This window comes from Tursiops truncatus, chromosome 10 (genome assembly GCF_011762595.2).
Source record: "Tursiops truncatus isolate mTurTru1 chromosome 10, mTurTru1.mat.Y, whole genome shotgun sequence".
Classification (NCBI taxonomy): Eukaryota; Metazoa; Chordata; class Mammalia; order Artiodactyla; family Delphinidae; genus Tursiops; species Tursiops truncatus.
In genome coordinates this window covers 85,060,626-85,075,812 of record NC_047043.1, presented here as the reverse complement: position 1 = coordinate 85,075,812, position 15,187 = coordinate 85,060,626, and the positions used below count along the sequence as shown (strand labels likewise).

General features: G+C 43.2%; 1 protein-coding gene across 1 annotated transcript in view; it reads right to left on the bottom strand.

Annotated features, from left to right (window-relative positions):
- PPP4R2 (protein phosphatase 4 regulatory subunit 2) overlaps nt 1-1,856 on the bottom strand; it is a 151,937-nt gene extending 150,081 nt beyond the window's left edge. The window contains exon 1 of the mRNA XM_073787569.1: nt 1,455-1,856. Coding sequence (XP_073643670.1) covers nt 1,455-1,729 — 275 coding nt within the window. The 5' untranslated portion in view covers nt 1,730-1,856. The remainder of the gene's footprint in view (nt 1-1,454) is intronic.
- Nucleotides 1,857-15,187: the final 13,331 nt, after the last annotated feature.

Below are 15,187 nucleotides of genomic sequence, written 5' to 3'. Positions count from 1 at the left end.
GGGTGGAGGAGGGAAGGGGTGAGACTCAGCATTTCCAACAAAGCCCCAGGTAACTCTGGTGCTGCTGGTTCAAAGAGAACTCCAAGAGAACCACTATCTAGGGTTATGGTGCTGATGGCGTAGTTAATGAACGTAACCTAAGTGTCAATAATGACTATTTTAATGTACTGTGGTTAACACTATGCCTTGTAAAAAGTTAGCTGTGATAAATGGTGTCCATTCTAATTATCTTCCAAGTTGTCCCATCAACTTACAAATCATAGCAACTTCGTAGCTAAACCGTAATAGAATCCATTACAAGAAACCTCAGTACATAAGAGGGAAAACCCTATTAACTTCCTAACAGAAATATCCTTATTTTAAAGAGTGAATACATTCATAAGAGATTGAAAATGGTTCTAAATAGACTTAAAAGCAATTCTATACATCACTGGGGTTTTTTCCCCTAAAACTTGTCCATACCCATCTGTACATTTCTTACCAGGCAGAAGAGAAACAAAAGCTGACACAGCTACTTACTAGGTTTCCTGACTTTTCTCTCACAGTAAAAACGCCAAACCAAATTTAGTCATTACGGTGAAAAAGAAGTCTTCCACTCGTTTCAAGTAATTAAGGAGCCCAGCAAATGTGGACGTTGCAACTGGCAGTTATAACCATCAACAGTCTCCAAATGGTAGAGGAAACAGAGGGCTACAAGACAAGGGGATTTTTTAAAAGCTCTCCACAACAAAGGAAATGAACGCAAATCCCTAACCTGCGCGTGTTCCAGCAACCCTAAGGCCAAAGATGAAAAGCTGTGGCGGGTTAAGCTCTGTGCAGATAAAGAGGATATCAAACAGAATGTCGAAGGCTAACATGTTTTCCTTGCAGGGCTCTGACCACACATGAGTCTGAAAAAGAAGGAGGAACAGGGAAAGCCCCACGCTTCCAAGGAGAACACTTCTTAGTACACTCTGGTCGAGAGCCTCTTCTGTTCTAAGCACAGGGGGAGATTCGCGGTTCAATGAGAGGCAGCCAGTACTTAGTAAACATCTAACTTTTCCAACTCAGTCAGATCTAAGTTTTTGGTAGATATTCTCCAGTGAAACATGAGAGTTAGATAAAGCATTCTTAAATCGTGATGGCTATTGAGAAATTCTACAAAGGGCGCATGTTTGCAAGAACGCAAAAAAAAAAAAAAAAAAGCCTTTGCCCTGACAGTTAAAAATGTACCATGCAGACCACTTTCCCTGACACTTCTCTTTTCAAAAGGTACGTGATGACCAGCACTGCGTTGTTAACAGGACTCCATGAAGACGGTTTTTCATTTCTAGCGGGGAAAGAAAGAAAAGTGGGCAGCCCGTGGGTGAACTTGGAGTTTGTCCCTCCAGCCCACAGCCTCCCATGGACCGGACACGGGTGGAAGGAGGGAGACACGGGTCCGCGGATGGGATTCTGGGGCTGCCACGACTCACCTCGCCAACTTCTTCAGGCTCTCGGCGCCCCGACGGCTGGCTCGGGGGCGCGGACGCGGAGGCCGGCGCCGGCGAGCGCTCTGGACCGCCCCCGGGAGGGCACCCGGGCCCGGGAGGCGCGCGGGGGCCGGCGCGGGGCGGCGCGGCGGGGAGGACGCGGGGCGAGCGAGCGGCGCGGGGGGCGCGGCGCGGCGGGCGCGCAGGGACAGCCCCGCGAGCAGGAGCGCGGCCAGCGCGAGCAGGAGCAGCGCCGCCGCCTTGTTGCGGAGCTTCATGGTGCGGCGCGGCGGCGGCGGCGGCCCCTGGGCGGCGCGGCCCCTCTGCGCATCGCGGCGCGCCGGGCGGCGGCGGCGGCGGCGGCAGCGGCGGCGGGGCGAGGGCAGCGGCGCGCGACGGCCGCCTCCTCAGCCCGCCAGCCGGGGACTGGGGTCCGGGCGGCCGACGGGCGAGCGGGCGCGCGACGCAGGAGGAAGAAGGGGAGGGAGGGGGAGGCGTGAGCCGGCCCGAGGAGGGGCAGCCCGCGCCTACCGTACTGTGTGGAGTAGCCGCCCGTTCGTCCGCCCACCCGCCAGCCGCCAGGCGCTCCGTCTTCAGGTAGGGCAGCCTAAAAACCTCTCACCTCCTCATTCATCCACTCATTCATTCATTCGTTCATTCATTCATTGTCTCCCATTCCGTTCCATTCCCTCGTTTACTTCCTCAGTTCCGTCATTCATTCACTTACTCTCCCATTCCATCTTCTCTTCATCGGATTCTCTCTCATTCCATGCATTTGCCCCATCATTTATTTTTACCCATCTATCCACGCACTCGTGCACCTACCCATACATCCAATCAGGCAGGGACATCTCTGTCCAGTTTTCCCAATGCAGGGCCTGGCACTTGGTGGGTACCTGTAGGATAACCACTCCAGATCCACGTTGTCTAAACAAGTTACAGAGTGAATTCTAGAGTCTGGGTTTGAAATCTGACTCTGCCGCTCGTGATCTAGGCTAGGTGATCATGAGCAAGTGGCACAACTTTCTTGAGCCTTAATTTCCTTACATGCAAACTGGGATTGTATTGCTGCTCTCCGCAGAGCCGTTGTGTGGACATTACATTAAACAAAGCATTCGAAGAAACTCGCACAGTGCCTGGCTCACAATTGGTGCCCAATAAAAGCTCTGTGATAATTAGTACAATAAAACAGAGCTCGTCATATATACATAAATGCACATTTTTTTCTTTCTGACGTAGATTTGATATAGAGTAATATTCACAAGCCAGTGTAGAAATGAATGTTTCTGAGACTTTAACAGCCGCAATCACCAGATGAAGTTTCCAGAGTTTCCCAGCTCTTCTTCCAGGGCATCCCCAAGCATCTATGTGAAGCATGAGGACACCTCCTCTTATTATTCACCATGAACTGACAGCCAGCGTTCTATTAACTCTCTTTTCTGCTTGGCCACGTGACAAGGAACAGCAGTTATGACGACGTCTCTGGGATTCTACAAGATTCCATGTTGCCTTATAAATCGTCTAAAATTCAGTTATATTCCGAATGGTTCTCATATTAGCGTTACATTTTAATTCTTTGAGATCCCATTGTATTTAAAGTTCTAGGAATGAGAATATTTAAACACCTGGAACCTCTGGCCAAGTAGACACCTAAGAGATGGCAGGATGCAGGCTCAAGGTGTACACAGCAGATGTTGCAGGTGAATGAGCACCAAAAAATCCATCGATTTCCACTGAGGGTGAGGTATCGTCCCACTAGGATGCATTTGGAATTGGGGGAAGGATGTTTTGGGTTGTCACAATAACTGGCAAGTTCTACTGGCACATACTGGACCTCCCACAATGCTCAGGACACTCCAGCAGCACAAAGAATTGTCCTGGGCCAACTGCCAACATGGGGGGGGGCACTGTGGAGAAACACTGGGATAGGCTAAAGCCTGGTGTTCAGGCCTTCCAAGTTTAGAAATGGCCACTATTATGTTAGTATGTGGCCCAGTGAAGCAAGAATTCCCAAACTCTGTCTTGCCACTTCCTCTCTTCCTCAAGGAGACACATGCAATAAGAATAAAATAAGGCAAAGTAACACTTGGCTAACAGCTAAGGTTTTGGCCTCAAACACCAAAGTAGAACTTGGAACAACTAGGTTTGACCAAACAGAGGACTCTGTTTTCTTTTACCTTGCTGAAACAAAGGAAAGGCCTGATTTATCTCCTTCCCCTGCATCCAAATTCATGTTTGGGTTACCATTCTGATACCTAACATCATGGAAAAAAGATTCCAGATACCATATCTATGACTCATCCCATTTGTCACTTGGATGTCAAATATACCAAATGCTTGTGTATTTGTCCCCCTACCCCAGAAATCTGTTTCTCCCCTTGTCTAGATACTCAGTTGCTCAAGCCAGAAATTAGGTGGGAACCAACCTTGGTTTCTCTGTTTCCTCTCACCTCCTGTATTAGTTATCTGTTGTTGCATAACAAACTACCCCAAGTGTGGTGGCTTAAGATAATACACATACAACCTCATGCTTTCTGTGGGTCAAGAATCCAGCACGGTTTGGCTGGGTCCTCTGCTTCACAGGCTCTCAAAAGGCTGTAATCAAAGTGTTGGCCTGGGGGTGGCGGTCTCATCTGAAGGCTCAACTGGAGAAGGAGCTGCTCCCAAGCTCACTCACATGGTCATCGGAAGGGTTTCAGTTCATTGCACTGAGGGTTTCTGGTCCTTGCTGGCTCTTGGTCAGAGGCTGCCCTCAGTACCTTGCCAGGTGGCTTTCTCTATCAGAATAAGTACATCAGAAGAGCCAGAGAGAGAATGCCATCAAGACAGAGGTAACAGTTTTTTATTATCTATTTTTGGAAGTGACATCCCATCACTATGCCATCTTCTCCTTGTTGGAAGCAAGGCATTAAATTCATTCTGCACTCAGGTGGAGAGGATTACACAAGGGCCTGAATACCAGGATTACTGGGAGCTGTTTTAGAAGGCTGCTTCCCTCACCGCCCATACCCAAAGAGTCAGCAAGCTCTGTGGACTCTGCCTCCAAGACATAATCAGCATCTCTCCACTTCTCTCCTGAATTGTCAATAGTGTTTGCTTGACAAGATCAAACCTTGCCCAATTCCTAATGGCCTTGTTCCCATAGTATTTCACATAAGTTATTCCCACTCCATCCCCCACGACTCTGAATTATATGAAGTGGCTCTTCTATGGCCTAGAAACTTTCTAATTGATCTCCTTGCTTTTTCCCATGGCTTCTTCCAATCCTTAAACCAGAATAATCTTTTAAAAACATAAACTATTTCTCCTTTGCTTACAACTCTTCAGGGATGGTAACAAATTTTTAGATCTAATACCCAAGGCACAATCCATGAAAGAAATGATTGATAAGCTGGATTTTATTATAATTTAAAACTTCTGTTCTGTGAAAGACAAAAGTCAAGAGATTCAGAAGACAAGCTACAGACTGGAAGAAAATATTTGCAAAAGACACATCTGACAAAAGACTGTTATGCAAAACATGCAAAGAACTCTTAAAACTTAACAATAAGAAAACAAACAACCTGATTTAAAAATGGGCCAAAGACCTTAATAGATGCTTCACCACAGGTGATATACAGATGGCCAGTAAGTGAATGAAAAGATGCTCCATGTTCTGTCACCAGGGTGGTCCAGTGGCTAACGCTCTGCGCTCCCCGGGTTCGATCCCTGGTCAGGGAACTAGATCCCACATCCCACAACTAAGAGTTTGCATGCTGCAACTAAAAAAGATCTTGCATGCCACAGCTAAAGACCCTGCAGGCCGCAGTGAAGATCCCATGTGGCACAACTAAGACCTGGCACAGCCAAATAAATAAATAAATATAAAAAAACCCAAAAAACAAACAGTGAGATACCACTACACACCTATCAGAATGGCCAAAATCTGGTACCCTGACACCACCAAATGCTGACGAGGATGGGGACCAACAGGGATTCTCGTGCATTGCTGGTGGGAATGCAAAATGGTACAGACAGTTTGGTGGTTTCCTACACAATGAAACACACCCTTAACCATACAACCAGCAGTCACACTCCTTGGTATTTATTCAAAGTAGCTGAAAACTTATATCTATACAATAGCCTGCACTTCAGTGCAGGTTATTACTAATTCGTTATTAGTAATTTGTAATAGCAGCTTTAATAGTAATTGTGAAAACTTGGAGGCAACCAAGGTGTCCCTCAGCAGGTGATGGATCAATAAACTGTAGTGCGTCCACACAGTTGGATGTGGACTTTGGGTGATAATGGTGTGTCAATGCATATTCTTCAGTTGAACGAATGTACCCCTCTGGTGCTGAGGTGTTGATGGTGGAGGAGGCTGTGTATAAGAGGAGACAGTATGTGTATTGGAATTCTCTGTAGTTTCCCTTCAATTTTGCAGTGAACCTAAAAAATTGCTCTTAAAGAAAAATCTGTTCTTTTAAAAAAGCAGGTATGGGATTTTTCACTCAAGTACTCTGACTCTACTGTCCGTGTTGTTAACCATGCCCCCCAGAGTATAATGTATATATGTTGCTTGAGCAAAGAGAAGGCTGTGAAATGACCTCTACAAGATGGTAGCCAATAAATACCTCAGTGGGCAGGACAGGAGGTTTGGGGTTATGTCTGTATCAGTTAGAAGCAACGGAAGAGAATAGCTGACTAACTGTGGCTTAATCTATGGCTTTTCCAACTTTAATGGGTGGACAAATGGTCTGGAGGCCTCATTAAAATGTAGATATCAAGGTGGTGTATCTGAGCCATGGCCTGAGATCCTGCATTTCTAATAAGCTGTTAAACATTGCTCCCTGGGGCTTCCCTGGTGGCGCAGTGGTTGAGAGTCCGCAGGGGACACGGGTTCGTGCCCCGGCCTGGGAGGATCCCATATGCCGCGGAGCGGCTGAGCCTGCGTGTCCGGAGCCTGTGCTCCTCAACGGGAGAGGCCACGTACCGCAAAAAAAAATACAAACAAAACCATTGCTCCCGCTGCTAGTGGTGATCCAACATTTTAAGTAGCAAGGACTTGATATATTCATCTTACATAGTAAGAAATCCAGAACAGATGGAGGACAGGGGTGGAAGGAAATGTTTCCACTGGAGACCTACTGTGAACATTTGTGTATTTGTCTTTTGGTGAGCATAAGAATGCATGTGTGTTGGATATATACTAGGATGGAAATTGCTGTGCTACGAAGTAGGCATAAGCTTACCTTTAGTGGATGCTACCCAACAGTTTTCCCACGTGATTTTATCAACTTACCCACCTACCAGTAATGCATGAGAGTCATGGTTGCTAAACATCTTTGCCAACATTTTGTTTGTTTGTTTCATTTTAGCCACTCTGGTGGGTGTGTAGTGGTATTGTGGTTTTAATTTGTATTTCCCTGAGGACTAATGAAGTTAAGCATCTTTTCATGTATGTATTGGCCAACTAGACTCTTATTTTATGTCTTTTATGAAATATCTGCTCCAGTCTTTTGCTCATTTTTCTGTTGAGTTGCATTTGATTGATTTGTAGGATTCTCCAGAATCTGCATAAAGAACCCTTATCAATAAATATAGTTTCATTTTTAAATGTAAATCTTTGATTAACTTGGCATTTATCCTGGGTGAGTATGGGCCCAACCTTTTTTTTTTTTTTCAGATGGTTTTCTCAACACCAATACTGCACAGTCCATCTTTCCCCCATCAATTTGAGGTGTCGCCTTGGTCATGTGCTGCAGTCCCAGGTGTATTTTGAGATATTTCTGGGTTTTCTATTCCATTCTGCTTGTCTGTCTCCCGTGTGAGAGTGCAATTTTACGTACTTAGCATTAAAACATGCTTATATATCAATCAGGATGACTCCTATTGTTTTAGAGCTTCCCAGGCTATTTTTATTTGTTTTTCCATATGAACTCAGAACTAGTTTGTCTCATTTTAAAATTAAAAACACAACTTTATTGGCATTAAGACAAATTTTTAAATTAACTTACAACAAATTAACATCTGCACAATCTTGTTTTTCCAATCGAGAGTGATTTAGCCTCCCTTATTGGTTCAAATCTTATTTGGTATCCTTCAAGGATGCATAAACTTTTGAGAAGCATAACTGAGTGGGTGGGAAAGTAAGGAAAATCACTGAGGCCAAGAAACCACAAGAAAGTAAGAAACCTGAGAGATTATTCAGCCCTGTAGTCAAATTTTTCTTTGGACAGGAAATAAAACCTAGAGCCCAACCAAGCAAGGTATGAGGTTGGAGTGGGAACACCTGAATAAACTGGGTCCCCCAAAGAGTGGCACTCTGACTGTAACAGTCACAGACTATATAAAGCATCACTCAGATGAGCAATAGCACCTTTTCAGGCCCATCCCTAGAATTCTCAGGGTCTGAGGCAAGAGTAAAAATGGAGACCCACCATTATAGCACAGAGAACTCTGGTCAATATTCTGTAATAACCTAAATGGGAAAAGAATTTGAAAAAGAATAGATACATGTATATGTATAACTGAATCACTTTGCTGTACACCTGAAGCTGAAGCTAACACAACATTGTTAATGGACTATACTCCAATATAAAATAAAAATTAAAAAAAATGGAGACCCACCTACCATATGCTTAACTATTTACAAGTTATAAGTCAAACTAACCACTGTCAAATGACATATGTTCTATGCTCCTGCATGGCAAATATGTTTTGATAACAGCCTTGAAGTCCAGGAGGAACTTTCTGATTTCTACATGTATGCCTGGGGGTGATAGAGAGCAAGTACTCAGCCCCAGCATTGAGCTCCCCCTCTCCTCCCTCCACCCTGGCCCATGCGTGGGCACCCCTGTCCATATGTCTAAGCTTTGTCCACGCCCCTGCAAACAGCTGCCCTTTGGCCACGCTCAGGTCCAAGGGCGTGTACGCTAGGGGCAGTTTGCCGTCAGAAGGACCACTCAGGAAAGAGGCCTGCACCAACCCTGGAGATGGGCTCAGGAGCATTTAGATAAGGAATCACAGAGTCTTGGCTATCCAGAGTGTGTTCTAGAAGGAGGAGGGTCCAGGGCTCTGGATGGGCACTGCCTGACAAGGGCCAGAGTGGGTGTCAATAAAACATGGGGCCCAGCAGGAGCCACTCTACCTGTGGTTTGAGGACAATAAAGGTCCTTGCGCTGATGAGGCGATTTCTCAGCAGAAAATGGAACGGACTGTACAGCTATGACATAGGACTTCGGATGTCTCCGTAGATGGTAGTATGGAGAGATGACCATGACTGAGGATCACACAGGACTGGACATTCCTGCACGTGTCTGTGTAACAGAAATGACTCCAAGCATCAGATGCCCTCTCAGACCCACCCTACTCTACTCAGTTCCATGATTTCTGGAAAACTTCCTAGACATAAAATGACACCTTGGGGTGAATTAGGGAGGAAGAGAAAAACTTAACCCCTTGAGTTTACCTCAGAGAGATTAAAGAAAAGCTCTGAAGTGACTGAGTTTACCATAAATTGACAGGCAAACTGCTGCTAGAGAGAGAAATGAAATTCAGATATGGAAAAATCAAAGTTACATTTTTTGGTACCTGAGTTGAAAGTTCATACCTAACATGGATTGTATTGGTGCTATGTAGGTACACTAGGGTTTTAAGATCCACCTACTTCTGAGAACAACCTGACTCACAGTTCATGGCCATCTCATCACAGGGACAGGAGAAGGAGTGCAGAACTCCCATCTGAACAGAACGTGGTGGTCATGTGGGGGAGTAGAAGATGATAGACAAAGACGGACAAGAGGGGACTATTGATATATGGATTCCAAATAACTCACCCCAAGGTCTCTTCAACCAGGAGTTCTCTTGGTGAACTCAGAAAACAATTTTGCTATTAAAATGTGTGAATTTTATCTAAATTTCCAGGATACACATATTAGCTAAAATTAGACTTCTGAGGATTTTTTGTTGGGGAACTGCACAAAAAGAAACCAGATAACATTGAAGGAAGACTAATGCTGCCATGTATTATCATGCTCTAGTCAGCTCTGATTACAGCAGGATGTTATTGGCACTTAAGTCACTTGATGAAATAGAGTAGAAACCTAAGAAATGATTCTGGACAATATCCATCTGTGCTGTGCATTAAAGAATGCTTTTTAAGTCAGTGTGGAAGGATGACTTTGGGGTAAACAAATGCCAAAATACCATCAGGAAGAAATAAAAAGTTGAATATAAACAATAAACCATAAAAGAGCTGAAAGAACACAGAAGTAAATAGTTTTATGAATTTAGTTTGGAGACAGCTTTAGTGAGCATAGCCAAAGTCATTGTTGTTTATAACGGCCAGCAAATTGGATGTAACTGAATTACCTAATCACTGAGATCAGATAAATTGTGGTACCTCAATTCAATACAATGTAATTCACATAGAAAGGTTATTCATGACAACATTAATTTAAAAATAAGCTATCAAGGGACTTCCCTGGCTGTCCAGTGGTTAGGACTTCACCTTCTAATGCAGGTTCGATCCCTGGTTGGGGAGCTAAGATCCCACATGCCTGGAGCCCAAAAAACCAAAACATAAAGCAATGTTGTAACAAATTCAATAAAAGACTTTAAAAATGGTCCACATCAAAAAAAAATCTTAAAAGAAAATAAGCTATCAAAAAAGTAAGTACAGTTTTGTCTTATTATAAGAAAAGTCTATATATTTAGCAAAAAAGTGTAGAACATTGTCTGGTTGTCTCTGAATGGTTAATTTGTATTCTTCTTTATGTTTTTCTGTATTTTTTAATTTAAATAAACAATCTCCACAAAACTCCCAAAACTTCTGTGACACTTCTCTATACTAAGCAATCCTTACTACTTTTAAAAATTAGTGGAAGCAGCTTTATTCATGATAGCCGAAAAGTGGAACAAGACAAATGTCCACTAACGGGTTAATGGATAAACAAATACGGCACATCCATACAATGGAATACTATTCAGCAACAAAAGGGAATTAACTACTGATTCATGTTACAGCCTGGGTGAACCTCAAAAACATTATGCTATATGAAGGAAGCCAGGCACAAAGGACCACCTATTGTATGGTCCAATTTACCTGAAATGTCCAGAAAGGCAAATCTATAGAGAAAAAATGTAAGTTATTTGTGACCTGCAACTCAAGGCAGGAAGAAAGATTAATTGTAACTGCAGAGAGATTTTGTTGGGGGGGGATGGGAATATTCTGGAACTAGATTAAGGTGATGATTGCACAGCTCAGTAGAAAAAATCGCTGACCAGTACACTTAAAAGAGAGTGAATTTTATGAAATGTAATTTATGCCTCAATAAAGTTTTTTTAAAAACTTAATGGAGAATTTGGTGAAAATTCAGAGCCTAAAAGGTTTAGAAGTTTTGTTTTGGTTTGGTTTTAACATGGAAAGAGAGGATGAGGAAAGAATGATTAGAGACTTTACAACTACAAAGGAAAGAATCTGGCATTAAACACTACAGGATCTGTCCAGATATTTACCAGATATTTAGGATGGATATATCATGGTGTTTTTATTTATTTATTTGTTTGTTTGTTTATTTATTTATTTATTTATGTCTGCATTGGATCTTAGTTGCTGTGTGCGGGCTTTCTCTAGTCACGGTGAGCGGGGGCTACTCTTTGTTGCGGAGCATGGGCTCTAGGCACGCGGGCTGCAGTAGTTGTGGCGCACGGGCTTAGTTGCTCCGCGGCATGTGGGATCTTCCCAGACCAGGGCTCGAACCCATATCCCCTGCACTGGCAGGTGGATTCTTAACCACTGCACCACCATGGAAATCCACTGTGGTATTTTTTGATGACAGGAGAGAAAGCTTATCTAGATTAGGCACAGAATTATGATTCTGTTTCCTAAGCCAACTGTGGGGTCCTGGAGAAAAGAAACTAAGTCTTAGCCTTATTAACTTTTGCTACCAACTTGCTATGTGACCTTCCCGCAATCACTTCATTTCTCTGAGTTTCAATTTCTTTATCTTAAAAAAAAAAGTGGATTGTACTAGATGGTTTTTTTTTTTTTTTTTTCGGTACGCGGGCCTCTCAGTGTTGTGGCCTCTCCCGTTGCGGCGCACAGGCTCCGGACACGCAGGCTCAGTGGCCATGGCTCACGGGCCCAGCCGCTCCGCGGCATGTGGGATCTTCCCGGACCGGGGCACGAACCCGTGTCCCCTGCATCAGCAGGCAGACTCTCAACCACTGCACCACCAGGGAAGCCCTAGATGGTTTTTATAGTCCTGTTCAGCTGCAGACTTACCTTCCTTGGCGTTCACCACCCTTACCAATTTGCCCCAACCTCTTTTACAATCCTAATGCTTGTTGCTTCAGTTTTTGTATCCTCCACATAAGATAAGATAAGGTGACCTGGTTCCACCCCATTTATCTGTGATTTTTCTCCCGGGAGCCTTTGCTCAGGCCCCACACTTATCAGAAATGAGAGTTTTCTAATTGTTCCAACCCCCATGCATTTCTCTATCTCTGGATCTCTCTGACTGAATTTCTACACAGTATGTCTTTCATTGCTATTCCATGTATCCATTGCTGCATTGCAAACCTCCCCCAGACCTACCAATGTGAAACAACAATCATTTTCTTAGGCTGACAATTTTGCGAGTTAGAAAGTAGGGCAAGCACAGCGGGGATGGCTTGTCTCTCTTCTGATGTAACTGGGGCCTCAGCTGGAGTGGCTCAGATCCTAGAGGTGGGTGGGATGGAGCCATAAGCCTAAAGCTGTGTTTCTGGCTGACAGTGAGATTCCTCTGTTCTTCTTCATGTGACATCTGCTGAGGCTTGAATGGCCAAGGTGACTTCTTCACTCTTGGGAATGGTGCCTGGGCTGGGATGGCGGAGGCAGCTAGGGCCAGCCACACAACCTCTCCACGTGGCAGGTTGGGCTTCCCCACAGCCTGGTGGTCTCAGGAGTAGCTGGATTTCTTGCACTGTGGCTGGCTTCCTTCAGAGCATGCATTTCAATAGTGTAATTGGAAGTGGCAAGGTTTTTTTATGACCTGGCTCTCAGAAGTCATGCAGTGTCACCTCTGCTGCATTCTGTTGGCTCCACAGGGCCAACCCAGATTCACTGTGCAAAGGGACCACACAAGGGTATGATTACCGGGAGGAGTGGCTCATTGTGGGAAGACACAGTTTTGGAAATTGGCTACCACAACTGCTAATCCTTCTGTGTTTTATTTTCATAGCTAAAGTCTAAATTATTTGAAGTTAGCGATGATTTCTTTCATCTTGTATTATCTCCTCTCTCTCCTCTTCCCAGATCATCAAGAACAGAAACATGAGTTTTATAGATGGTGGACTAGAGGTGGGATAAGCTCAGGGGTCCCAATCCTGGCTGTGCTACTTATAAGCCATGAGACCTGGGCAGTCATTCAACCTTGTTAAGTCCAAGTTTCCTCATCTATAAAATGAGGGTGCTGGTGATATAACGGCTGTTTCCTCCTAGAGCTGAAATAATGACATTGTTTGCAAATCACTTGGAAAAATGGCTCCTATGTAATAAGTGACCAATAAATACCAGCTATTATTGTTGATTAAATTTATACCATAAATTTATGATAACTTGGGGGCAGTATTGCCCAGAGGAAAAGGAAAGAACCCAAGTATTATTTTCCAGGGTGAAAAAAAATTCCATAAACTATGATAATGAAGGCAGCAGGCTCTGTCCCATTGGCTGGAGACGTCTGATGCCGTGAAGACGTAAGTTTAAATTTTCTTATTTCTTCATGTCTCATATAAAGAAAGAAGACATCTAATTGGCTACAAATTATGACCTAAAAAAATCACAATAAAAAGATTGTTAAATGCTGAAATGACCAAGAAAAACAAGTGTAAATAAACAAAACCCATAAGGAAAAAATATTGATTTGAAATGAAGGAAATGTCAAGGTAGGAGAAGAAGTGTAAATAAATTGACGGATGAATGAACACTTAGAAACTATGCAAAAACCAGAGTGCAGAATGGAGCAAAGCCAAGAGAGAAGATTGGGAGAGGATTCAAGGCTAGGTCCTCATTATGTACTATTGACAATGACATAATTACTACCTGCATTTCAACTACTATGGCCTCTAGTTGAAAGGATTTATTCTTATTTAGGAAAAAAGTGACTAATGTGAACTCTTCTGGGAAAATAACGTAAAATCATCCAGTTACGCTGTTTCACTTTTACAGAGAAGTACTTACAGTGAGTTTACAATACACATAACCAACAGAAATTGTTTCAAATTGCAGGGGGACCTATTTTTCTCCTCCTTAGAGCTCATAGTTTTGCTTAGTATTTTCTCCAAAATACTGGTTTTCTTCTGCGTGGCTGCAATAATCAAAAGGCATTCAGGAAGAAAGAGAGTCCTGGCAACAGTTTTTTTTAAATATAGGCAAAATCATGGCTTCAAGACCCCTTGGTGAAGAAATGCCAGGAAATGACACTGCAGAAAGACCAAGAAGTAGGCTGTTGAGTTAATTTTAGGAATTTCGATATTGAAAGCAAGGTGGGCATTCCACTCTATTTGGAAGAGTAGACCTGTAGCACAGATGGCATCTTAGATCGGAGCTCCTGGAAACAGACTCTGAGGAGGACCATTGAGTGAAGGTGGTTTTAGGAGGGATGCCTTGGGAGATATACCTGTAAAGAGAAAGTGACACTGGACAGAGGCCCACAGTGCCATTGCAACCAAGGCCTCTGCCAATCCTGCAGGGAGCTTTGGAGCCGGGATGGCTTTCAGAGTTGTCCCGTCTGAGGCAGCGAGCCAGACCTTTGAATCCTGCATTAGCCTTTTGGAGGTGGGTAGCTTTGGACAGGGCAGTTTTCTGCAGTCAAGGGCAATGCCCTGTGAGGGACACAGCTGTGAGCCATCAGCAGCCTATATTCCCAGCATCCAGGGGTGAGTCAGCTCTTATTGTTTTGTAGTCATGCACAGAATTTCTTTTATTATATATTGATTAATTACATACAGTAAGGTGCCCAATCTTAAATATGTGTGTGGCTCTATGAATTTTACATAGTATATATCCACATAATTCCCACCCAAATCAAGATATAGAGTAAATATTTCGCACCCAGCAGGCTTCCTCATGCCTTCTCCCGGTCAATAACCATCCCCACAAAAGTAATCATTATTCTCACATCTACAACCATAGATTGTTTTGCCTGTTTCTGAACTTCGTGTAAATGGAAACGTCTGGTATGAACTCTTTTGAATCTGGTCTTTTTTTTCCTGACATATAAACGTTCTTTAATAACTCTCTTATCTGAGTGATTTTATCACTTAGAAAGGCAGAGGGTATCTGTTTTTGGATTTAAAATTTTTTTTCACTATTTTAAAAAAACTGAAGTATTGTTGATTTACAATGTTGTGTTAGTTTCAGGTGTATAGCAAAGTGATTCAAATATATACATATATTTGAACGTATAGATATATTTATATATATATGCTTTTTTCAGATTCTTTTCTACTATAGGTTATTGCAAGATACTGAATATAGTTCCCTGTGCTATACAGTAGGTCCTTGTTTTTTTATCTATTTTATACATAATAGTGTGTATCTGTTAATTCCAAACTCCTAATTTATCCCCCCTCCACTTTCCTCTTTGGTAACCCTAAGTTTGTTTTCTATATGAGTCTATTTCTGTTTTGTCAATAAGTTCATTTGTATCAGTTTTTTGCATTCTGTGTATAAGTGGTGTCTTGTATGTGTCTTTGTCTGACTTGCTTCA